At 50.1% G+C, this 24,057-nt stretch overlaps 10 protein-coding genes across 10 annotated transcripts; 5 read left to right on the top strand and 5 right to left on the bottom strand.

Annotated features, from left to right (window-relative positions):
• Nucleotides 1–1,121: 1,121 nt before the first annotated feature.
• On the top strand, nt 1,122–2,858 carry PFICI_06866 (uncharacterized protein; the record flags this gene model as incomplete). Its single annotated transcript, XM_007835447.1, has 5 exons — nt 1,122–1,164; nt 1,244–1,582; nt 1,643–1,917; nt 1,976–2,200; nt 2,256–2,858. 5 exons carry the CDS (start codon nt 1,122–1,124, stop codon nt 2,856–2,858), a joined length of 1,485 nt encoding a protein of 494 aa, XP_007833638.1.
• Nucleotides 2,859–3,787: 929 nt separating this feature from the next.
• On the top strand, nt 3,788–4,393 carry PFICI_06865 (uncharacterized protein; the record flags this gene model as incomplete). The annotated part of the gene is made up of 1 exon (XM_007835446.1): nt 3,788–4,393. The coding sequence occupies one exon, from the start codon at nt 3,788–3,790 to the stop codon at nt 4,391–4,393; it is 606 nt and encodes a 201-aa protein (XP_007833637.1).
• Nucleotides 4,394–4,734: 341 nt separating this feature from the next.
• Nucleotides 4,735–6,609, bottom strand: PFICI_06864 (uncharacterized protein; the record flags this gene model as incomplete). Its single annotated transcript, XM_007835445.1, has 6 exons — nt 4,735–5,277; nt 5,485–5,639; nt 5,762–5,836; nt 5,892–6,261; nt 6,448–6,481; nt 6,572–6,609. The coding sequence occupies 6 exons, from the start codon at nt 6,607–6,609 to the stop codon at nt 4,735–4,737; spliced, it is 1,215 nt and encodes a 404-aa protein (XP_007833636.1).
• An 874-nt stretch (nt 6,610–7,483) lies between these two features.
• PFICI_06863 (uncharacterized protein) lies at nt 7,484–10,032 on the bottom strand (the record flags this gene model as incomplete). The annotated part of the gene is made up of 11 exons (XM_007835444.1): nt 7,484–7,606; nt 7,668–8,321; nt 8,393–8,527; nt 8,580–8,723; nt 8,778–8,908; nt 8,961–9,183; nt 9,235–9,336; nt 9,393–9,432; nt 9,488–9,508; nt 9,583–9,712; nt 9,771–10,032. 11 exons carry the CDS (start codon nt 10,030–10,032, stop codon nt 7,484–7,486), a joined length of 1,965 nt encoding a protein of 654 aa, XP_007833635.1.
• Nucleotides 10,033–10,669: 637 nt separating this feature from the next.
• On the top strand, nt 10,670–12,617 carry PFICI_06862 (uncharacterized protein; the record flags this gene model as incomplete). Its single annotated transcript, XM_007835443.1, has 4 exons — nt 10,670–10,905; nt 10,962–11,669; nt 11,727–12,441; nt 12,498–12,617. 4 exons carry the CDS (start codon nt 10,670–10,672, stop codon nt 12,615–12,617), a joined length of 1,779 nt encoding a protein of 592 aa, XP_007833634.1.
• A 934-nt stretch (nt 12,618–13,551) lies between these two features.
• On the top strand, nt 13,552–15,360 carry PFICI_06861 (uncharacterized protein; the record flags this gene model as incomplete). Its single annotated transcript, XM_007835442.1, has 1 exon — nt 13,552–15,360. The coding sequence occupies one exon, from the start codon at nt 13,552–13,554 to the stop codon at nt 15,358–15,360; it is 1,809 nt and encodes a 602-aa protein (XP_007833633.1).
• Nucleotides 15,361–15,599: 239 nt separating this feature from the next.
• PFICI_06860 (uncharacterized protein) lies at nt 15,600–16,912 on the bottom strand (the record flags this gene model as incomplete). Its single annotated transcript, XM_007835441.1, has 2 exons — nt 15,600–16,644; nt 16,743–16,912. 2 exons carry the CDS (start codon nt 16,910–16,912, stop codon nt 15,600–15,602), a joined length of 1,215 nt encoding a protein of 404 aa, XP_007833632.1.
• Nucleotides 16,913–17,773: 861 nt separating this feature from the next.
• Nucleotides 17,774–19,001, bottom strand: PFICI_06859 (uncharacterized protein; the record flags this gene model as incomplete). The annotated part of the gene is made up of 4 exons (XM_007835440.1): nt 17,774–17,916; nt 18,010–18,126; nt 18,188–18,371; nt 18,462–19,001. 4 exons carry the CDS (start codon nt 18,999–19,001, stop codon nt 17,774–17,776), a joined length of 984 nt encoding a protein of 327 aa, XP_007833631.1.
• A 1,576-nt stretch (nt 19,002–20,577) lies between these two features.
• Nucleotides 20,578–21,657, top strand: PFICI_06858 (uncharacterized protein; the record flags this gene model as incomplete). The annotated part of the gene is made up of 4 exons (XM_007835439.1): nt 20,578–20,660; nt 20,736–20,990; nt 21,063–21,536; nt 21,594–21,657. 4 exons carry the CDS (start codon nt 20,578–20,580, stop codon nt 21,655–21,657), a joined length of 876 nt encoding a protein of 291 aa, XP_007833630.1.
• Nucleotides 21,658–22,001: 344 nt separating this feature from the next.
• PFICI_06857 (uncharacterized protein) lies at nt 22,002–23,525 on the bottom strand (the record flags this gene model as incomplete). Its single annotated transcript, XM_007835438.1, has 6 exons — nt 22,002–22,471; nt 22,528–22,601; nt 22,657–23,033; nt 23,096–23,175; nt 23,241–23,277; nt 23,334–23,525. The coding sequence occupies 6 exons, from the start codon at nt 23,523–23,525 to the stop codon at nt 22,002–22,004; spliced, it is 1,230 nt and encodes a 409-aa protein (XP_007833629.1).
• Between the last annotated feature and the right edge of the window lie 532 nt (nt 23,526–24,057).

The following is a 24,057-nucleotide window of genomic DNA, read 5'->3' as shown; positions in this document are numbered from 1 at the left end:
TGCCACCAAGACTGGGTTGGGGATTTGTTTTTTTTTTTGCTTCATTCATGCACTCGAAAAGGAAAGCTCTACTCGTAGCGGTCGGCATATATCGAATGAATGGACTGCCGGTCCACCATCCCCACGCGATAAGAAGAGGCCGACACCCCTCCCTAGACTACATTACCTACCAGGACCTACCTACCAACCTGAGACCTCCCTGGTAGACAAAAGAGACCCAGACGTATGATATATGCATTACAAATCATCAACCACCATTCAATCGTGAATCACTATCAATCACCGTCACCTTCACCGTCGCTACCGACCGACTACATTACTTGCATCTCCCTGTCGGTCTTTGCAGGCTTGTCTTGCAGTAGTAGTAGCAGCAGCAGCAGCATCAAGCAGAGCGACGACGCGGACATAATTGGCCCGGCGTGGTGTGAGCCGGCCTGAGCATTGCGATTGGAGAAACAATAAATTTGGGGTTTCTCCTTCAAGGAAAAGGTGGGAGCAACTGACTTGATACCTACATTGTACATTGGCCGGCCTTCCTTGTGTTGTACGGGGTAGCTCCGTTACATAGGTCTCCATCTTCTCACAGGACAAGACAGGCATGATCAGGCAGCTAGGTAGCTGTCAGACCAGAAAATCAAACCCCGATGCGCGGCGGCGCCTAGTGCGCGTCGTTGGAACTCCTCGAATCAATACTTCGTTCGTACACTACCTACTACTACTTACTGCCCAAGAAGTCCAGCCCAGAATTGAGCCGGCCAGCCGGTGACCCTTCAGTCACGTCGGTCCCATATCTTTCGCGGCTGATCATCGAAAGGGCCGAGCCGTTTTCTGTTGGAGTCAAGTCAGGAGCATAAGTTTCGCTTTGTCATCCCCTTCAAGCTCCTGAATCCTATAATCAATCCTTCTGGGACAAAAAGGTCCCGTAATAAAAATAAGCCTCTCAGCCTCGCTTTCCACCAAGATCATGCTGCAAAGCCCCTCAGCGGCGCAGTTACCACCATCAGTCAATACATTTAGCTGAGTGAGATCCTTATTGAGTGCAACTCTCCGCTCTCACCACTATTTGCCACCTCTTCTCCTCCTGCCGCCGTGCAGCTCCCCCGAACTAGGAGGGAGTAGATATGGAGACCGGAAGACGCGCACAGGGTTGTTGGACGTGCAAACGTGAGTCGAGCCTTGTGCTTGCAGCAGCGGCACAACACACTCGGACACCTGGGCATCTGCGCTGACATTTTCCCGCCAGAACGGAAAATTGGATGCGATCGCGGCGCTCCAGCCTGCAACAATTGCCTTCGGACAGGACGGGAATGTCTGGGGTACGGCATCAGGCTGGCATGGCCCGACCAACCCGACGGTCGTCGCCGAAAAAGTCAACTGCCAGATCATAGCACTCAATTACCTCCGAGTAACTCCAGTTACTATGGAAAGCAGTTTCTAAATGTCACCTACGAAGACTTGGCGCGGATCAGGAGTAGCGACACATTGCATAGTCTCATTCTGCTTCATCTTCCTCCTCGCCCTCGACATGTGTTTCCAATGATCCCAAACCTACTAGAAAGCGAGCCCCAATTGCTACAATACTGTAAGTAGCGATGCAGGTCCGTATAGTTGAGAGTTGCTATACTCACTAATCATGGCGCAGACCGCGACAGACTTTCGCGAATGATTTCCACCATTGACATCAACAATGGCTTTCGCGAAGATCTCTTACCCATGGCGATGTCACCGTACGGTTCGGCCTCGGAAGGTCTCCGGAATGCCATATTCTCCGTGGCTGCTTTCCATCTATGGGGCTCAGAAGGCGCATTGCCTTTCAAGGCGAAAGCGCTCCGGTCCCTGTCATCCTCCCTAGCAGCTGACTCTGTAGGTATAAGCGAGACGCAGCTTGCGACGTCCATGATGCTGTGCGTATACAACGTGAGTGGCCGAGGACGAAATGATAGTGTCATGTTGGCAACGCTGACGCATGCGCCAGGTCTTTGACGAAACGGAAGGCCACTGGCTTCTTCACTTGAACGGCGCCAAAAACATATTACACAGACTCATGTCCTTCCGAGATGGCTATCCCAGATCCGCTTTTCTTTACACCTGGTTCCTCTACCACGAAGTTCTTGGCGAATTTATCGCTCCAGGTCAATACTATCCAGGTGGACCTGCCTCGCTGCAGGTCAGAGGCTACCTGGACATCGATCCAACCATGGTAAGAATCAATGGCGCGTTTGCAACATTTGTCTGGAAGCTGATGAAACAAACAGATCGTTGGCTCCCTGGGCTGCTCCATCGAGGTCATGGAAATCATGAGCTACATCAACGGAATCCGTGCACGAGAAATGCATACAGAAAACGACGAGTTCTCAGCAGAGGAGAAATCTCGTCTCAACGATGAGGTATACTGTATTGAAAGTCGTTTGGCGAATCTGGAGCAGAAGATGGACCCCAGCTATGCCTCCCAGCTGGGCCCACACAAACGCGCAATGATCCTCAGTACCGCTGAACTATACAGAATTGCGACTTTCTTGTACCTGCAAAGGGCCCACAATACCGTACAGGTACACGAGCTCAGGCCAATGTATCTGCAACAGGCCTTTGAGGTGCTGAGATCTCTTGAGGTTTGCACCAGTCCTTGGCCGCTGTTCGTGCTTGCTTGCGAAGCTGATACCGACGAACAACGAATTGATGTCCTCCAGGCCCTGGACAGAATGGACAGTGAACGCCACATTGGCAACATAAGGGTTCTTCGCGACATCATTGAAGTCTTTTGGAAACAGCAGGATATGCACGCCGACACTGGGCGACCACTCAATCCAAAATGGTGGGATGTGATAGATCTCAACATGGCGACTCCGTGGTTTATCTGAGCGCGGGCAGAGAGGATCGGCTCGATCAGCATTGGATAGATCTCGAGATCATAGCACGTCATTTGATATGAAGGCTTCATCGTTTTGGCGAAGCCAAGAGATCATTGCTTATCGAAACTTGATTAGCACAAAGCGGTCGACAGGTCATCCTCCTTACACCACCCAACCACGCATTACGTTGTAGAACGAAACTTGGAAGGACTACAGAGGCATCTTTGTTCTCAATGATGCCACACTTGTATCATGGGCATAATTCCCAGCGACATGGGCATATGGGCAAATCAACGGATGCCACAAGAGGCCAGACCAACATAACAGCAGCCACATCGATAGTCTGGATTTTCTTCACCGCGACAACACTTCAGCCCCTTCGATCCATCCGATTCCATAATATTCGATTATCAGACATTGAGATGCTGTCGCCAAAGCTTTTGGGGGTCGTTGTGCCTTGACCTCCGAGCTTGCTCAATCAGGAGTGCTTCGTATCGGACAACCCGTCTTTGTCATGTCTGAAACTATTCATTGCTGCTTTGTGACGACTTCCCTGACGTCACAAGACAATGAGACCTCGCAGTGGTTAAGACAATCGGTGTGCAACGTGCGCCAATATTTTCCCTTTGCGCAAAAGTTCTGATGTGAAGCCCAGTCGATTGCAACTTCTATGGATCTGGGAGACTTGATTTCCATCACATGACACATTACGGAATAGTCGACCATTTGAGCAGCTTCACGAAAAAATCATCATGACACCTACAAAGACACGAAAGTTACGATCGAGGGAGCAGCCCAAACGGGCAGTCGGGCCACCACGTCCTATATATGTTCCAGAAGTTTGCCAGCGGAGGAATCGCTCAAAGGGCAAAAGGGGCCATTCTCGTAGCTCGAATTCCACTAAACTGCAAACTTCTCGAACCAAGAAAAAGGCCAAAATGTCTTCACGCGTTCGCCTTGGGTCTATGGACTCGATCCTCTTGGACCCATCCGCTGATCCTCTGAGTCGGCAAGACCGGTGGATACCGGAACTTGGTCAACGAACTCAAGTCAGCACAAAGCCGCCGGCTTCTCGTCTTGCCCCAGAACTGTGGGCCTCGTATTGTGCACTCGACGACTACATCTACATACAATATTTGAAGGACTTGCCGGACCAGGAGCAATCCCCGAGTCTCCCGAGGGGTCAACGTTTGCAACCCAGTGAGCGCCCCACTTACGTCGATGCGACCCTTTGGATGGTGTATCGAATGCTAGACGGCTGGATCTTCCGCGCCAGCCTGAGTGCGGAGGAAGCGATTACGTTCCCATTGATGGATGATGTGATGGAATTCCAGTGCGAAGGCGGTGATGCGCAGCCCGTTGCCCCCAAAGGTTGGAGGTGGGAAGACCGTGAATTAGTTCCGGTAGCGCAGACGGGCAGTCAGAGTGCTGGAAAGGCAAAGAAGAAGACGAGCAAGAAGGAAGAAAATCTGCAAGAAGCAAACGAGACGGAGGACCTTTCATTGGAGGCACTCAATTCGCTGGGCGTGGAGTTGGATTTTTGAAATGTCGCAAAGAGAAAAATGGGACCGACGGTACATCTACTTGTGGTCAAATAATCCGGCTTTCATCTTGGTTCGGGAGGCAGTCTGTCTTGTTAAATATAAGCGGTACATAAAATGGATATCTTGTTGCTATAAGCTACATTTTTCAAGACTCTTTCAAGTGCCATTCACCCTGGAACAAACGCCTATAATCTAGGCGGCTAGTCTCTCGCCCAACATATCAATGCCGCTGATGCAATCCGTCTTGTATTTCGTTTTCATGAGAATTATACAAGGTATGTCACATGGCCAAAATGCTCAGATATATGCCAATACCATAGCCGATGAGGCGAAAATAAATTTCAGGGCGGGGGAATCCAACCCATCTCCTCTATGGGCCAGCGGATCCAAAGCCGATGGTTCTGGTCAAGCAGAGCATAAATCCGCGCAATCAAGTGCTCTGGCCAGCCCTGCGTCCACCAATGATTGGATGACTTCTGGAGCAAGGCAGCAAAGAAGGCAAGCAGAACAGCAGCCTCTTGCGGGGTCGGTTCGGTCTGCAGAAGGGGCAGCAATCCATCCGTCACCTCAAACAGCCAGATAAAGGCCATGCGCGCGGCGACACCGTCCTCGTAGACGCCGCTGCCCCGCCGCACCCCGTCGTCCGGGGATGCTGTGCGCCGGCACCCGGCGAGAGCGTGCTCCATCTTGGAGATGGCTTCTAGGTAGACGTTTTGGTTATGGCGCAGCCGCGATACCGTCGCCTCCCGCTCGTTGTCATCAGCTTTGTCTTCTGCGGCCGTGATGGCGGTTGTTGTCTCTTCCGCGATCATCTTCCCAATATTGTCCAAGTGCCTCTTGGCTGGGTCATCATCAGGCAAACGAGCTGAGAACATCCTGATCCACTGATATTTTCAAGGGCGTCATTAGCTACTTGCATCCGGTGATAGGGGTGAAATCTGTACCGGGAATAATAGGAAACAAGCTACTATAAAGAAATGTGATGGAAGGGATGAACTGTTTGATCCACTAAAGGCAGTATTGACACATCTCGTGCATAATGCAACAATATTGCTCCAGAGAGGAAAAAAAAAAACATGGGGATCGCTTACGCGTTGCCTGGCATCGTGTAATAGAGGTTCCAATGCGCCATCCTCTGTGAGATAGGAGTGAAAGAGGCGGGAACCACGCAGCAGAAACATCCAATCTGGGAAACCACTCTCACCGACGAGCAGGAAGTTGGATTTCTGGCGTGGTGCGCCCAGTGCTACGAATCGGAGCGGGGTCAGTACATTTTCATTGATCCTCTTATGGGAGTACGAGTTCCAAGAGTAGTGGCCAAAACGGATAATTGACGGTGATGTTTTCCCAGTAATGGAATCAGCATACCATAGTACATTGTGAGGCTCGAGTAGAGGAAGAGCATTGGTGCATTCTCTGCATTGAGATCTTTCATCAGCTCCACTATATGAGAACAGATCAGCACCATAAGAAAGAAAAGGAGCATGAAACTTCTTACTAGCTGTTCGTGTTGCTGCTTCATGATGCGCTGCTGCCAGCGACGTATAATAGTCAAAGGACTGTTTCCGGTGGTGCGCCAAGTGCATACCGGAGATGGCCAGCAATGTCCTCATGATATAGTCATACTTGAATCCTATCTGCACAAGATTGATCCGGCAGTAGTCCCGCATAACCAGTTGCTCGGACAGGGTGACGTATGTATACGTCGAATAGTGGTGAAGCAATTCGAGATCAGCCATGTTCAGATTGCCTCCCAGTCCGTTTGAAGGAGCCGGGCTGAGAGCCGACACCTTGGCGCAGCTCTCGAGGAAATCGCAGGGCACATTGTGACGGACACAATTTCTGCATTCTGGTTTCTGCTCATCACACTGAGGGAAGGTTGTTAGCGCAGACCATTGAGATCTTGGCTAGTTGTGAGTTGTGACATGGTAATGACAAGGCGACGATACACGGGTATGCAATGCCGTTGCACTACAGCCTTTGTACTGACTACCTGTTTGGCAAGGAACGGCTCATGAAAATGACAGACGGAGCAACAGGCTAGATCTACCTACCTTGACCTTCCTCGACTTACACGTCTTACATCCGCTATCGGCTCGAATCAGGTCAGTCGCCGAGGGTCTTCGTGGGAGTGTCCAGGTGGTTCTTGCAGATCAATGATATACATGGAGTACTCACAGGCGGCTCTTTGCGTGTGAGCGTCTCGACAGCGCCATTCTGCGGACCCTCCCCGACAGACAGACGGATTGAAACTGGTCACCTCCTCATGCAGTCAGAAGGAGTAGAGTTTCAGACTGAATTTATCCTATGATGTTATTCTTGATCCAGCCCACTCCGTTGAAAACGGGTGCAAGACTTCCAGAGATGGATAATGGCATGGGATTCGTTGTCGTCGCAATGCTGTTGATGAGATTGAAATTGGACTGCAGCGCACGTTCACCAGAGTCTTGGGCCTAGGTTTTTGGAACGGTGTTGTTACATTAGGTCAAGTCAAGTTGGGGGGCGTGCGACGGTCGGCGGGGCCTGCACTCATTTCACCGCGCTTCTTCTTCACTGCAAATCCACTAATGAAAGCTTTCCTTGGCTGACTAAATGTGTACGACTACAGGAAATGCGTCTTGAACACGACCTGCGCAAGCACTCGAAGACGTCAATACACACCTAGGTGAGCTGTTTAGAACGCGTAGCCTCTCATCGTAGCCTCTAGATGTAACAGAAAGAGACACTTGAGGTCTGCTGCGCCAGGCTTGGCATGCATAGCATTTCAGCCCCTGGATAGAATCGTGGAGGCTACCTAGGTACCTATCTGGGCCCCCTTAGCGCTCAAGCTTCAGATTCCCATCAGAGACGCCAAGAGGGTGACCCTTTCCTTGCCTACATCAAGTACACTCGTAGCGACTGTGCTCTTCACGATAACCTGGTCAATTCAAAAGCAGGCAGATCCGTCCGGAAAGACCAAAGAATCATTGATTGACAGATTGATGAGACAATACACTTTCTGTTGCTACAGAACATCGCCAACTTGGTTGCATGGCGTCAACCTAATCACGCTCTACTAATATGAAATGGGGTCGGGAATCCACTTGTTTCTTAACCAAACACTCCATCATTCTTTGGCTCGAATTCGATATGAGGTCTCTCCAGAGCAGAAGTGGGAACTTTGATAGGATCATCCGCCGTGATCCCCTCTAGAATTGGGGCAGACATGCCGAGCTACAACAATGCATCAGTATCAACAAGCAGAATTAGAATATGAGGTTTGATCGTGACTCACGACAAAGTATCTGAGCTTCACAGCGTGAAGCATGGTTGCTGCCTTGGTCGTCACCTCGAATCGGAGAACACTCCACCCCAGCGGTGGCAGATCATGCACGACGACAAGCGGCGGATTGTGAAGATTTAGAGAAGGCGCATGGCCATTTACAGCCTCCGCTACCGTCTCATGAGAAAAGTTGGCATGCGCTTGAGATCCCAAGAGCCATGCGGGCTTTCCGTGTTTGTACAGAGGGATGGTGTCGTTGAGTTGATTTTCAACGATGAGGTCCACCACGGAACCCATTGGCAGGCCGTGTATAACCGGCTTCTCTAGGGCACTCTGAGCACTTGGGCTGCTAAAGTTTGTAAAGAGAAGAGGTTCCAAGGCACCTCGAAAGAGCTGCCAGGGCTTTCCATTCAAGAAATATTCAGGGGCAAACTTTTCCGTCTGAGACTTTTGCACTCCAGCTGACAGGTGAAAGGTAAAGTCTGCTGCTCCCTCAGCTAGCGAGTTTCGAGCGCGAGACGGCGGTGCGGGAGGGTATGGGCTCGTCTGTTCTCCGTCAATCAGGCTGCACTTGTCCTTTACGGAAGCGTCGGGTAGGAGACAAATATCATTCTCGTCTACAGCTGGGAGCTGCATGGGTTGGCCGAGAATTGGTTGACGTTTGGCCTGTAAGATATTTATTAGGCAAAAACACTTTTTTATCTCTTCTGGAGTCACAGTCATGGATATGGACATACCGGGTATCTCAAGAGAGCAAAGCCCTGGAGGTTTTGCAACTGGCTTGTCGACGATATGCGCATGGCGTAATCGCCTGGCGCCTGATCAAGCTTGACAAGTATAGTCAATCGTGAAGCACTTGGGATGTAAATGACCTGATTATGTAGACATGAGAAGCTGTACCATAACAAAGGTGGGATGACTTACATCGCCCAGCATCGGCTCGACAAAACCGCCGTCATTAGCGACAATAAAGATTTCGTGATGATCGATGGCGACTCGAACTTCATGTTCGAATCCTACATTTACCAAGTTGAGCATGATGTATCCACGGCCCTCGGTCTCAATAACCTGGAGCCAGAATTAGTCCCATTTTATGCATATTTCGGTACAATCTAGTCTTACCTCGAAATCGGCATCACTGGGAGTACACGAAACTGGTGGAAATCCTGCAGGCTGGATGCATCCTGTCTCATCGAGAATCTGACCGTTGAGCTCATCGTAGCCAGGTGCGCGGCACAGATTACGACCCTTGCCTGAGTGGACGGTTAGTGATCAGCAGTCAGACATTGACTGAAGGGACCATACCGTTCACTAATAGGGAATCATAACAGTGGAACTCGGAACCTTCTGCTCTCATGCGCAGTAGCTTCCAGTTGGTGTCTCTGTGCATGTGATTTTTCAGGGCCAAGTGCTGGATGTTTTGCTCTGCTTCCATGATCTGTCGCAATTCAAGTGGATTGTCGGTTATCAGCTTGTATGGCCGAGGTCGGGCTGGATCTGGAGCCACATAGATCATTCCGTACAGCCCCTGTTAGTGAGTGTCAGTTTTATTCCTCATATTCGCTATCTTGAAGCTTACGTCTGCTGAGGCTGCAGTTGTGTGATCGGCGTACCAACTCAAACCCCAAGCGCCTGTGGTGTCGTGGACATTCGTGTAGTTTCCCCTCGGTAACATGGGGTACTGTCATATTTGTTATTGCTTGACGTTCTCAAAAAGATATCCAGGCATAATCTCACCTGCGAGAGTCCTGCGGTTCCATCGTTCCATGCCTCCGTGCTAAACAACGAACATGAGCCAAACTCATGATGATGATACCGGACCAGATACTTACTGACGATATCCAACTCCAGACCTAGTTCATGTTGTCAGTAAGAGTTCTTTACAGGCATGGGAATGGGACAGAGAACAGCACCAACCGGTACATACCAATGAATGGAAGATTGAAAATAGCTATCGCTGTGAACAGCAATCTCGACCAAATCCCCCTCTTGAGCTTTCAGGGTTGGACATGGCGTTTCACCGTTACAAACAAACATGACTCTCCAACGACCTCCATCTGCAATCGAAAATCAATACGTTTATTCATTGGGTTATTGTCAAATGGCAGGACTTACCGGGGTTCATCCATCGACCGCCAATTTGCAAATCATATTTTCTGACCAACTGCTCTTCACTCTTGGTACTACCCAGATCCAGTAGCTTCAAGAGCTCACCCTTTGTTTGACCAAACCCACGGTAATATAGTGATGAGACTATGATCAGTATGGAAATGAAAATAGTCCAGACGAGCTTTGTACAGTAACTCGCAGGCTTCAAACGTGGACCTGGATGCGCAACCGCATCGTATTCAGCCCGTCTCTTCGAAAGGTCTGCCATTTTCAGATGGATTTTGTTGCTTTCAAGGAAAGCAAAAACTCTCAAACGACAAAACACAAATGACAATCAAGTCAAAGAGGTATACACTGACACTTGTTTCGGCGGACACGGAGAAGACCTTGGTTCCCTTGATGCCGATAGCGATTGCCGCTGTGGCAATCGCCCGGCAGTCGGGTTTTGAGGATCACCGTTGTTGTGATCTCATATCAGGCAACAACTTGATAAATTATCGTCGGCAGTGTGGAATCAGCTAGCTGAAGACGGCTCGATCCGTAAACTAACGACTTGGAACTATGTGATAACGAAGTTGAATACTACCTGACGGCAAACCATTGCGCAACTCTTATTGGATCATGATGGGCTTTGCCACGTGCGTCCTCCTCTGCTGCCATGAGTATAGGCAGGGTATATAGGGGGCCATTAGGTTTGCCGAGACGGACCCTTGGCCCTGTCAGAACTCTGAAAAGTGGACACGGCAATTGGATCTAGAACTAGGCGAGGTATATCGCGCCTCACCTACGGACGACCTGCTCCATGGCCTCCCATCATTTGCATGGAAACATTAGAAAGAAGAAAAAAATAGACCGCTTTGTCTTCTTGACTTCAGCGACGTTTGCTATTGATGCTCATCGTCAGCATGTATATTCAAACTCAGTTTGCGTCTCTTCTCCTTCTCGCGGGCACAAGCCTCGCAAGCCAAGTGAGGAAATACAATTTTACAATCACTAGCCAATGGAGTAGTGGTGATGGGCATGGCCGCCCTGTGTTCATGATCAATGGCCAAAGTCCGGGTCCATTGATCGAGGCGGACGAGGGAGACGAGATAGAAGTTTTTGTCGACAACCAGTTGGCCGCTGAAACCACCATGCACTGGTATCTACAATTACAAACAATAAAAATAACTACACAGGTGCTGACACAAAAGATAGGCATGGCATATACCAGATAGACAGACCTTGGAACGATGGAGTGCCTGGAGTAACGCAATACTCGATGCAGCCACGCGACACTTACACCTATCGTTTCACCGTGCAGCAGCAGTACGGAAGCTACTTTTACCATGGTCACTTCGGCCCTGCCTTTGCTGATGGCATGCGAGGACCAATGTGGATTGCCCCTGCAGCATGGCGACCACGTCCGTACGAGCTGATCTCAGACTCGAGCCATGATGTTGAACAAATGAAGAAGGCAGAGAAGCACCCGTTCCACGTCGTCATTAGTGATTGGAACGCTGAGCCCATGGATATTCTTCTCGTCATGTATCGTGACACGGGGATAGTACCATGGTGCAGCAACTCCATTGTACTGAATGGCAAAGGCAGGACATACTGTCATTCTGCAGAACTCATTGAATCGGTTGGAGGTCCTGGGAGGAATACTCTGGGCTGCTTAATGCAACCTGACCAGGAATTATACTCCAACGAGCAAGTCTGCGAGGCCACTCAGACAGATCTCGAGATATTTCAAGCTGAAGAGGGCCATGAATGGATCTGGATCAACTTCATTCATTCTGGTGCACACCACGAACTTCAAATCAGTGTAGACGAGCACGAGATTGTGGTGGTCGCCGCAGATGGAGAGTTTACCTACCCTCAACGAGTTCATGCTGCGAATTGCAACCTTGGAGAGCGCATCAGGTGAGTTTATTCCAGACTTTGAAGTAAATGAAATGACGGCTAAATCCACAAATTCAGCATTCTTGTTCACTTGAATCAGAAACCTGGCGACTATGCTATCAGAGTGACGTCTCTTCGCCAAGAACAAGTCATTCAAGGTCTGGGAATTCTGCGTTACCCCGGCAGTTCGCATGGGGCGCAAGAAGCTGAACCGCCGGCCACAAAACCATGGGTTCATCTCAATGGCACTCTCATTTCCGACAAACTCCAACAAATGGACGAAATGAAGCTCGCGCCCTTCCCTAGCCGACCTCCGCCGCCTCAATCCGATCACACGTTGAAGTTCTTTGTGAACATGACCGGCACGGGTAGCTGGGCCCTCAACATTGGCCCGCACCAAGCCTTCCGCCAACAGTTGCCGCCTCTCCTATGGGAAGAGGACTCCCGCGGCGTGACCACGTACGAGTCCGACGTGCAGGGCGGATCCATGCAGAACGGATCCGTCGTCGACATCATCTTCACCAACGGTGCCAATGTCAACTCGCAGCACCCGTTCCACAAGCACAACAACAAGGCTTGGGTTATTGGCACGGGCACCGGTGGCTTCCCCTGGGACACCGTCGACGAGGCGATACAGCAGGGCGGCATGGCGGATTCCTTCAACTTTGTCGATCCTCCGATCCGTGATGGGTGCAGATTGGGCAATACTACCGGCGATTGGACCGTCATTCGCTATGATATTGCCTTTCCTGCAGCCAGCATGCTGCATTGTCACATGATTCACCACTTTGGTGTAAGTAGACGATCCCAATATGAACTTTACAATACAGCAAGACTGACTTTAGACAGGCTGGACAACAAGTCGTTTTACTGGAAGGTGTAGAGTCAATGGCCAAGATCCCAGCGGAGATGAAAGATCGAGTGCACTCAAATTTCCGCCCACCACTCCGATATGGACCCCTCGACTAGGTTGGCATTCGTGACAATACGTTATGATGCCATGATATTAGGTATACTCGGAAGACGGATGGACTTTTGAAGAGATCTGGTTGAATGCCACCGAAGACAGCGCAATAGACTTGCCCCAAAATGATGATCAAGATCGTAATTCGTTAAAATATGATGCAGCGAAGACCCGCGCCTTTTACCAATATCGTGTCATGACCTTTGATTTCGGCAGACCATGGACATAGTTTTGCCTAGAAACCAAGACAGGTATCATACCTCTGTCTGTGGAGTGCCCGACTTGGCTTGGCTCAGCCGGCGGTTCCACAGATCGTTCCTGACCAGATAAGACTGTTGCACAGGCTGGATAGTATTTTGAATATGTTATATACATATGAGGCTATGTGTACTTCGGTGAAGTAACAGTATGGTTGACATTGTTTGGTGAATGAAAGTGATTCCCGACTTTCATTCAACGACTAATGTCGCCATCAAACGCATGTTGGTCACGGAGTATAATACTAGGTAGTCTGGACTCTGGTGGTTGCGTGTAATATACAGAGTAGGTATCGCAGGGATATTGATTGCACGACTTGGGCGGCCAATAAGACTCCGTATCCAAGACAGCTTTGAACTCGAGCACTCAAGTCTGGGAAGGGGAAATTATAACAACAAATAAATACGTATGCTAGCTCATGAGTATACTTCAATTTGGAAAGAATCTAAAAAGGAGAGGGGAAGAAATCGCTTGTATAACAGCTCTTTGTGACAAGAGAAAGCTCAACTGCCACTATATAGATTCCAGTCTCCACTAAATGCGATATCTCCGGACCAGTAGCGCCACCCACCCACCACTATTCTGGTCGAGATACCGTTACTTCACCCGCTGCCCAGTGCATTCGCGCAAATCAAACCCTGAGAGCAGTCATATGCGCCTTGATTTTTCAAAGCCACCGCAATGCCCATGAAGCGCAGGCGGAGCAGCGTCGCCGAGCCACTACTCGAACCCGCGACTCGATCGGCCCCGACAAAGAAGCCCCGGCTCGGCGCTCAGGGCCACAGCGCACCATCCCACCGCGACCTCCTCTCGCCGCTGTCCGACGAGCTTCTGGTCCGCATCCTGACCAACCTGTCGCTGCCGCACCTGTTGAACGTTGCGCCCGTGTCCAAGCGCTTCCACCGGCTGTCCGAGGACTCGCAGATATGGAAGCGCCTGTACTATGCGCGCTTTGTCCTGCCGCGAGCGCTGCGCATCCCCGGGTTCCGCGATGGGTCGGCGCGCGAGGGCAAGCTGCATTATTCGTCGCGGCGCGCGGTGTGGGCAGACGGCCGAAGGGGCGGCTGGGTGGACATGCGCAGCGAGGGCACCGGAACACAAGAATCGAGGGACTGGAAAAGACAATACAAGCTCCGACACAACTGGTCCAAAGGGAAATGCGCCGTCGAAGAGCTAAGAGTCGGCGAGGATATCGAAGCGGCGACAGAGGCCGAGCTCCATGACACGCCAAAAATGCTGGTCAAGATTAGCGAAGGTATTGCCATCACCGCTGATGCGACCAGCGGGCTGCGGGCCTGGGATCTGAAGACGAAACAGCTGGTAGCGCATATAGGTCTCATGGATACAGAGTCGGATGCGCCACCAAGCTGTCTCGCTCTAGATGACCAAAATATTTCTCAGCACAATATTGATATAGTAGTCGGCTTCCAAGATGGAAGCTTTGGAGTATGGAAGCTTGATGTCGGGGATCACAAGCTTCTACGACGTTATCGTCACGAAAAGTCGACGAATGGAGCGCTGGCGGGTGCCGCGTTCTCCTACCCATATTTGTTGACAGCCACGGAATCCGTCTTGATTTCACTATACACCTTTGATAGGCCATCCACAGGTATAAATCGTCACGCCAGAGGCGATGCCGAGAGCGAAACCGAGAGAGGGTCCGACAGCGAAACTGCCTACGAATCTGTTCCCAGTGCAGAAAAAGAGCCGACCAAGCAAGAACCGTCTACTGGTGAGAAGCTGTCGGCGCGGTCAAATCGCCTCCCTCCTCCTTACTTATTAACCTCACTCAAATCTCATACTTCACGCGCTCCTCTGGCATTATCGATACGGAAGACAGCTAGCAGCACGGTAGCGTCCATAGCATATACCTTTTCCACGTTGCAGGGATGGTCGCTGGGCATACAGGACCTACATCTGCGCCCTTCCGTCTCAACCTCCAAGACGAGTACGGACGTCACAATGACTCGGCTGGCGTACACAATGCCCCTAAAGACGGGTTCATCACACGGTCCCTCTGAACAAGCTACCCCAATTCGGCCAAGGACGAGTGCGCAAAGCAGAGACGTGGAGACGGCTGAAGATGGGCCCGTAAGCATTTGCTATACTCACCCCTACCTCCTTGCCACATTGCCCGATAATACCTTGATTTTATACCTATGCAAGTCCAACGCCTCGTCTCTCTCCATATCTCCGGGCATCCGGCTCTGGGGCCACACGTCAGGCATCAGCGACGCCGAGATTACCGCGCGCGGCAAAGCAGTCAGTGTGAGCTGTCGCGGCGAGGAAATTCGAGTATGGGAGCTTGAAGGCCGGCCGGACGGGCGCAGTATTGAAGTGAGACCTACCGTCCATAGTGCGCCAGAGTCACGGGCGACGCAGTCCGCATTCGACGAAAGGCGGAATTGGGTAGGATTTGATGATGAAATGGTCATTGTTCTGAAAGAATCTAGGGGCACGGAGAGCCTCATGGTCTACGACTTTACATAAAGAACTCTGAAACTAGCAGCCGAATGGCAAGATAACGACCGATATTTGAGCAATGATATATGATACAGTTAGATGAAGTAACGAAAACAATCTTGAAGCATACACAACTGCCTCAGCGGCGGATTTAATCACTGAATGTGCAGTACATTATTTATAACAAAGTAGAGATACGTTGCTATTGTTTTGTTTCGAGTCTAACTACCAATCTGGGCATATTCCTCATCGGCTACACGTTTCCTTTAGAAAGTAGTCTGTAGCTTTGGGTAGTCTTTGGCATGAACGTCGAGGTCAGCATAGATGGCTGCCGAATCGTCACCCTTTAGGTCCTCCATTCGATGGGTATCTTCATCCTCTAGCTTCTCCAGCTCCTCAAGCGGTTCCTCCTTTCCAGCTTCTTGATCCTTCTTCTGTGGCTCGGTGGCCTTTTCGAGACCCGATGACTCGCCTATCAGAAGAAATTGGGTGTTGACATAATCCAAGTGCTTGGGGCTTGTGGCCGTCCATCGAAGTGAGCGGAAATCATCCTTGACTTCTTGTGGATACTCGGCTCCTTGCGGGAGGGCGACATTCTTGGGGGCATCGTAGTCAGGGTTTCGAGTAGAGATGATGAAGCTACCGCGCTCCCGAAGACCAATCTCTCTCTGTGCCTCTCCAAGTTCGGAGGGAAGGGTAAGCATATAGGCAAGGTGGTTTTCTCTGCCGGTCGTCGTGATGGCGTAGATGCCCTCGCCTACAGGTGTAGCAGCGGGAGTGTGTCGGGTTCCAGCAGTCTTGGTGACATAATCTGAACCAGAAAGGAACTCATCCTTGAGCGTCTGGAACGAGGCGTTTGTCTTTTCAACAAAAGCGATCCACCTATCCTTGCCACTGAGGGGAAGGACCTTTTTGGGAATGGCAATCAGTCGGCTGTTTCCAGCATCGCCAATTGTGCCTTCACCAAGTTTGGCATCCTTGGCAATAGGTCGGAGGACGATATAGCTTCGAGCAAGGTCATCAACACTGCTTGGATCTTGGATACCGACACGCCCACGGAAGAAGAAATAGATAATGCCCTTTTCGAGAATGCTGGCGGGCACAGCTCCTTCGCGAGCCTTGGGTTCCTCGGCCGATCCATCCTTGACGGCAGTCGTGCCTTTTGCGTCTTTTCCATCTTCCTTCTTGGATTGTTCCGGCTCCTTTGCCTCCTCAGAATCTCTGGTCTCTTCAAGGTCTTTGGTCTCTTTTGATTCTTTGGCGGAGCTATCCTGGGCTGACTCCTCTTTCTTGTTATTCGAGTGTTGTCCGCTGGCAAAAGCGTTAGTTCACAGTTGGAGTGTGCCCAGCAAATAAATCGCAAGGCAGAATCTCTTGATCCCCTAGATAGGAAAGATAGTGTAGCCTACCCATTCAATGTCTCTTCAATCGTTTTCTGCTCCTTCTCATCTGATGTCTTGGTTCGCTTGGGTTCCGGGGAAGCCTTTTCGTCAATTCCATGCTTGGACCCAGCAGCCTTCTCCGGTGAGGTGTTGGCTGCATCGCCTTCATTGTTGGATGATCTTGTTGAAGTGGGCATGTTTTCGTCTTTGCAACTAATATGTTTTCCTACTATGCGAAATAGGTAGGTACCTAAGCAGAACTCGATTTGATTGTAATGAGAATTGGGTTTACTGGAGAGGAGGATGAGATATAATCTTGTGCCAAAAAATCTCTCAATGCTTGAGCAGAAGTCGGTGAAAGAAGAATAAGCTCGAGCTGGCAAAGGTTATGACGATTTTGTGATGCCGAAACAGCTTCAAAAGCAAGCACAAACAACCCGCTACTGCTGCATGTCTCCGTGAGTTTAGTGCATTCTGATGTCATGGATCGCGGTTTCGTGGTTCGCCTTAGCGTCAGGAACGCGCCTGAAGCTCTAAGGACATTTGGTTAAAGATCCACTAACGGATGCAGGGGCATTGCAGGGCGTCGCAGGGCATCGCAGGTCATTACTGGTCTACCCCGCGTTGATTGCCGGCAGCACGCAGCACCAAAGACGGAAGAGGCGCCGAAAGACAGGGAAGCTATTGGTCCTCAAAGCACCATGAATTCATATACTAATTTGACTTGTCTGTCACCACTAACAAAAGAAAAGAAAAAGGTTTAGGTGGTGCCAACTCTGATATGCGCATTCGTGTTTCGCTATGTCGAGCAGTCCAAATCTTTAGGCGATTGCGTCATTATATCAAGGGATTCCTTCCAACTCCAATGATGAGTGACAGAAATACATTGCGGCGAAACTAAATGGCTTCTATTTCAGCTCAAGCTTGATCATGCTTGTAATTGAGCTATTGGCCTTGCTACATTGAATTTTCTCTTCATCAAACATCACGGCAAGAGGTGCGGGACAGGAAAGCTGGAATATGCAATCATTCTGGCAGTCATGTACAACATGGTCGGCTTAGTACGGAAACTCTTGCCCGACTAGCTTCTCGCTGAGTTTCCATAGGCGCTCGGCCTCAATCGGACTTGTCGCCCACGGCTTCACCGTGTCAACCCAAGGGTCGGCAATATGAGAATTCTCCAAGTAGCTGCCATTGTTCTCTGCAAGACTCATCATGAGTGTTAATGCAGCAAATCGAAAGAGCAAGGAAGACAGAAGTGAAATTATAACAATATTTGCTGTGTTCCACATACCTTTCAGAGTTGTCGCAAAGGCCGCGAAAACATGAGTGGCGGCACCTTGATCCGGCGTCTTCCACTTAAAATCCGTCCCCCAGCCCTCGGCATTTCCAAGAGAACGATCGAGAGCCACTATATCGCCGTGTTAGATACTTGCTCTGTGAAGGTTACTAGTGGCAAGTATTGAACTTACACAGACCATGTATATCCTCATTCCAATCAATGTGTGTACCCAAATTGGTATTGATGACGCCGGGATGAAGACTGTACGATTGCAGGCCACGCTTGCCTAGCTTCTCAGCCAAAGACAGAGAGAAGAGGATGTTGGCCGTTTTTGATTGTCCATAGGCCACCCATTTGTTGTATGTTTTTCCATTCTTGATTATTGTGCAATTGATTAGTTGATGCTCTTTTAGAAGTTCTCTTTTTCACAACGCCATGCAAGAGATATTCTCAGTATAACTTACATCGAAATTGTAGTCGGCAAATCGGATGGCGCTGGCGCGATGGCCGTCGCTACTTACATTGACCACGCGCGGCGAGTTTGCAGCCAGAAGCTTCTCCATGATCAAATTGGCAAACAAAAAGTGGCCAACATGATTGGTTGCAAACTGGCTCTCAATGCCCTCGGCCGTCAGCTTGTAATCGACAGCCATGATGCCAGCATTATTGACCAGCACATCAATGGACGGTACATCTTGCCACGAATTGACAGTTTCAGCCGACTTTCTCACAGCGAGCAAGGAGCCAAGATCTAGCTCGAGAATACGAATACGGACATCTGGATTGTCGGCTTGGATTGACGCTGCTGTCTTTTCTATCTTGGCCGGGCTGCGAGACGCCAAGATGAGCAGAGCTGGCTGAGCTTTGGCTATGGCTTCAACAAAGAGGGCGCCAAGACTGCCCGAGGATACACCCGTGGTCAGCACAACTTTATCCTTGATTGCAGACGCAAAGTCAGTGACTAGGCCACTGGCCGTTGCCGTCGCGTCGTAGCTAGGTGCCATTATTTCAACCAATAGCTATGTTTGTGGTAGAAAATTCTGGCATGGAGTGTGTAGAGTCAATGCTGGTTATATGATCAAATAATCGAGTCTTGAACCATGAAATTGGAGCCATGAATAAGTATTCATCGTATGTACCACGCGGTATTTCGAGCAAGCAAATGTGCCATCGGAGATAGTAAACGCCGAGTAGCAATCGGCGTTACCGTTATATTTACCTGGAGTATTCGGTTTACCTGTCTGGCATTAGGCCATGGAGATAGCCTCGGGCTAGGAATGCAGCCCGCTATGAGCTTAAATTACATACCAATAAGCAGCTTAATGTTTGTGTCTATAAAACATTATAAATATATACCTCGGTTGGTACTACATTTCCCGAACTTGTTTGCATTGACTATCATCTTTTGGTTCTTGTACGTTTGGCCGTACAATATGCGTCATGCTTGCTTGCTTGAGAAGTGGTCAGCTCGGACTGCTCGGCTTGGTTTGAAATCCTTTGGTCTTGGCATGTAACACCTGATGTGGTATGTCCAAGGACGTCAGTATTTCCTCATAAGTTGCGTGCCCTTACCTCGTGCCTACGTGCCTCCCAAGCCTTGTTATGCTTGTGTCACCATGTCAGAAATCCTCTGTGCTGTCCATTGTCCAGTCTAGGACTACAGGGCAAAGTGTTGCCTACGCCCGACTGTCAGGCTGTCAGCTGTGCAGTGCCGATCGCCATTGGCATGCATGATACATTGTAATTACAGCCACGGTAGGGCGAGATGCGGAGGCTGTATAAGTGATCTGCACTTTCTTTCCGCCTTGCATACCGCTACTTGTTGGCTCGAAAAAAGGGTGAGTTTTCAAGTTTAGTGCGCAAGCAAATGGTCATAAAATTAGACTACGCAGTAGACTAGCCAAATGACAAGCTTCTAGTGTTTCCATTTGGTGTTCGAATCCAATACCCTAGAACGCATCCCAAACAAAAAGCTTGACGCGGATCAGAACCTCGAGGACTCAAAGTGCACGGTGGCCTCTTGATTTCGATCTTGGTATGTTCCATATAAAATACTCCACAACACACAAAATCAGCACTTATCGATAAACAAGACCCAAAAACCAACAGCATCTCGATTGTATGAGGCACATACTGAAAGAGGAAGTGGCTATAATGCTTGGCGGTATAATTATGCGAGTTTTGCGAGAAGAAACGGACAAAAACGGGCCCCGAAGGATTGGGTTCGGCCCTGCGGGCATCCAGAAAATCCTCTTGGCACGGCCACTCGGCACGCGACACAATGCACGTCTGCTCTGTTGGTCATATCACTACGCCCTCTTAACCCTCTTGGCAGCTCACCCAACTCCACACAATAAGGCTCCAGTCATGTTTACCCCTGACGTTTATTACCAATGGCTACCATTTTTTTCCCTTGGATTTTTCCTCTCTCTCGTCACTCCTTAATATTTGGATGCCTAGTGATCCTTTGATACGTCAAGACACGGATCGATCAATATAGGGATTGATCGTCCTGTGCAACAACATTTGCCATGGTATTTGAACCTTAGAGGTGCCATCGCCAAGTGAAATCCAAAAACAATGCTTCAGACTTTCTCGCGCCAAACCGTGGAGCAGCATTTGAAAATGGGGCAGCTAGAATCATCTCACAAGCTCTGGAATATGTATGATATCCTGCCAACAAGAAAGGTCCAAAAATCCGAAATATCCGAGAGACATGAACTAACTCCGACTTCCAGAACACTGCTCCTTGCCACAGTCGTTTCTTACATCCCGCAATATCGGGCCATTCAGAAACCCGCGGCCGCTAGCAATGTATCACTCATCTACATTCTCTTCAATACGCTCTCAGCCTTGGAGCAGTTCACAATCCTCGCCGAACATGCCATGTTCCCGTCGGAACTGCTGACGGGGGTCATGAACAACCCGCCAACTACGGGGGATTGGTTGAATATTGCGCAGGTGACGGCCGTCCTCGTCATGTCGCTGGCTCTGTAGGTTTTCCACCTTCTCGTTATGATGGATATTCCCGGCAAAAGCTGACCAAGCCCGACTTTCGCCAAAAGATTCATCAAGTGCGTCCGGTGCCTTCCCTCAACCGAGCCAAAGGCCGCCTCGCTAGCGATTCTCATCCAATTCGTGCTCATCACGCTCGTGCCGCTGGCGACGCAGGCCTGCTTCCAATGGGCCAACCCCAAGGCGCACGAGGGCATGACGGCGACGATTGTGTGCATGTTCCTGACCATGCACGGCTTCATCGTGAACCCGCTCGTCAGCGCGGGCGTCGTGTGGTCGTACTTTTGGGCCCGGGCCGCGCAGCGACAGCGCCCGCCCCGTCCCGGCCTGAGCAGCCGCACGCTGTGGCTGCAGGCCCTCGTCTTTGCCCTCGTCGCCTTTTCGTGGGCCGGCCGCCTGACGGTCAATAGCTCGGGCATGAAGCCCGTTACCGCGTGGGTCTACTGGTACCAGACGGCGGGCTGGGCGACCATGAACAATCTCTTGTTCGCGTTTGTGCAGGGCGGGCTGTTCTACCATGCCTTGTTGGTATCCCCAATCGCTGGTCGAGACTTGTCCATATATGCTGACTGAATCTACAGGAAAGAACGCAGGGCCTTGGGCGCCCAGCCTCCCGAAGACAAGATCGGCCTTTTGACCGCTTAAGTTTGGTCAGCGGCATGAACCTTGGGACCAAGACTGGATCCGTCCTGGCAATTCTTTGATTTTTGATTGCTTATTATATGCATGGCCTCGGCGTATCGGGAGATCATATCTTGGCTATAGACATTGCGAACGGTTGATTCCCTTGGAAAGGGATGGGACCTGCGTACTGTTAGCTTGACTCGGCAGCGCCTTTGAGCTGCCACAACGTCAATTTTGGCCGGATTCCGGCATTCATCATAGATATCATTAATTCTGGGCGACATTCCAATAGGATTGAGCTCTGTAATTGAATCATTTTCTTCATTTTTTTCTCTTCTCTTTTCGTCGAGTTGTTGCCGCTGCGTCTATGTAGTCTCATATTCTACAGCCGCTTTGCTTTCGGTCCAGCTCATTTCTTGCCTGACCGTTATACTCGTCAATGGGATATCTTCGGTGCGTTCGCCAGATGCTCGTCTGCCGCTGACTGTCACGTCTCGGTCTCCGCGGTACCCCTTTGGCCATAAATTCGTTGGTGATGTTTCGCCGCCCGAGTCGTTTAATCTTTCAAAAGACCCCGCGCTACTTTCGCCGCTCTTGGATTTTGAGGAAAATGCAGCTCTGTTGATTCCCCTCGAGGAGCTGCCCCCGACAATATGTATAACTTTGCTGCTCCTTTTGTTCTTGCGTGTCGACTCTAACGGCTCAGAGTGTTTTGAGGTGGTGATTGTTTTTACTATCATGCCTACTATGGGCCCTCCTACTGTGGGAAGGCAAGCGCAGACTATGCCCATGGCCGGCTCGACGACTGTCCAAGCCCAGAGAGGACCGACCATGACTAGGCAAGATTGTTAGTATCGAGCTGTGCATCTCGTTGTCGACGTGGATACTTACGCGTGTAGTCTGAATTCGGGTCACTCAGGAGATCCAGACCACTCGACAGCCGTAGTCCACCAATCACAACGGTACTATAGTCTCATTAGTATATGCCAATTCCGCTGAACGATCAAATGCAACACATACACGCCACCGAGTAGGAAGATCGACAGAATACCGATCTTTTTTACTCTTGCCATTTGCAATCTTGCCACCTCGTACAAAGGCAATGCTATAATAAGGACGTCGATGCTCAAGTTGGGTATGGCGTTCCCTATGAACAAGCCCAATTTGTCCATACATGTCGTTTTGACGGTGAAAAGTTCCCACATGCCGTTCAGGGGTGTGCACTGCAAGAATGTCACGAGGATAACGGCAATCCACCAAGCTACCGATAAGGCGCCTAGAACATATGTGCCTCGAAGCACCAAGGTCGTTGGGAACACACGTCGGTACATGACGAGGACTGATAGTTTGACGAGGGTAATAAGGATCGCATATAAAACTTCCATGGCCATCAAGCACTATCAACCTTGTTAATCGTTTTCTGTACGCGTGGTTCACGGCACAACTGATCGACACTTACCTGCATGGAAATCACAATGATGTTCTGATCTTTAAGATAGAGGTACATGACGGAATATCCCAAGCCACCTCGATAGACAGCTACCACACATGAGCCAATGTTCGCTCATATCCTCAATGTTTAACGCAAAAAGACTGATGCTTACCTATCAATGCCGCTGCTGCGATAGCATACATAAATGGCTGCATCATATCAACTTCAAGTCCTCCAATCGCTTCGGAACCGCTAGGTCGCATACCATGCATGCTATAATAAACCAATCTTCCAAGTCCAAGTGAGTTCGCGACCATCGTATTGCCATTCGTGCCCCAACCATAAACGTCGACAATATGCTCATCACGATGGTGCAGGCCACCACGGCCTGTATGCTGGCGTAGTTGGCCGCCGGTGTCGTCGAGGAGGTGGCATCTTGCCGCCCCACGATGCCCATCGTGGGCAGCTCAGACATGGGAGAATCGTGCCCGGGTCCCAACCTGCATGCACTGTTCAACGTTGCATGACCAGTCGTTTCTCCCTTTAGGGCGTCCGTCGTATCCAGAGAAAAGGTCGATCGGGTGGGATTTTTTTAGCGAACCAAAGAAACAACAAGAAACCAAGGGTTCAGCCTCGAGAAAAAGTCCCGAGGACCAAGACGGGGTGATAAAGGCTGGCAGATTGTGGCAAAGAGCAAGCGCGCAAGGGTAGCATTCAACTCCATATCTGGTGGATTTATCGCTGCTTGATGAGGAGCAGTTTGCTTTGCAGTCCCTGGCCTGTTACCTTCTGTCGCTCCAGACCCTCCTTCAGCTGTGCTGCAGGGGTCTTGGTGGACAGTCTCCACACATGAAGTTCAGATCGTCGCCGTTCCCTGCGCAAAGCTCCTTGTCGGGAACGTGGCCCACGAACGGCTTTTCCGGGTTATGCATTTCGCGTATCTTGTAGGAACACACAAAAACGACAGATGACAAGACTATAATCTGCAA

The sequence above is a fragment of the Pestalotiopsis fici genome (assembly GCF_000516985.1).
Source record: "Pestalotiopsis fici W106-1 unplaced genomic scaffold PFICI_Scf_4, whole genome shotgun sequence".
In the NCBI taxonomy this organism is placed as follows: domain Eukaryota; kingdom Fungi; phylum Ascomycota; class Sordariomycetes; order Amphisphaeriales; family Sporocadaceae; genus Pestalotiopsis; species Pestalotiopsis fici.
Note: the sequence above shows the minus strand (reverse complement) of the source record. Positions and strands in the feature narration are given on the sequence as shown.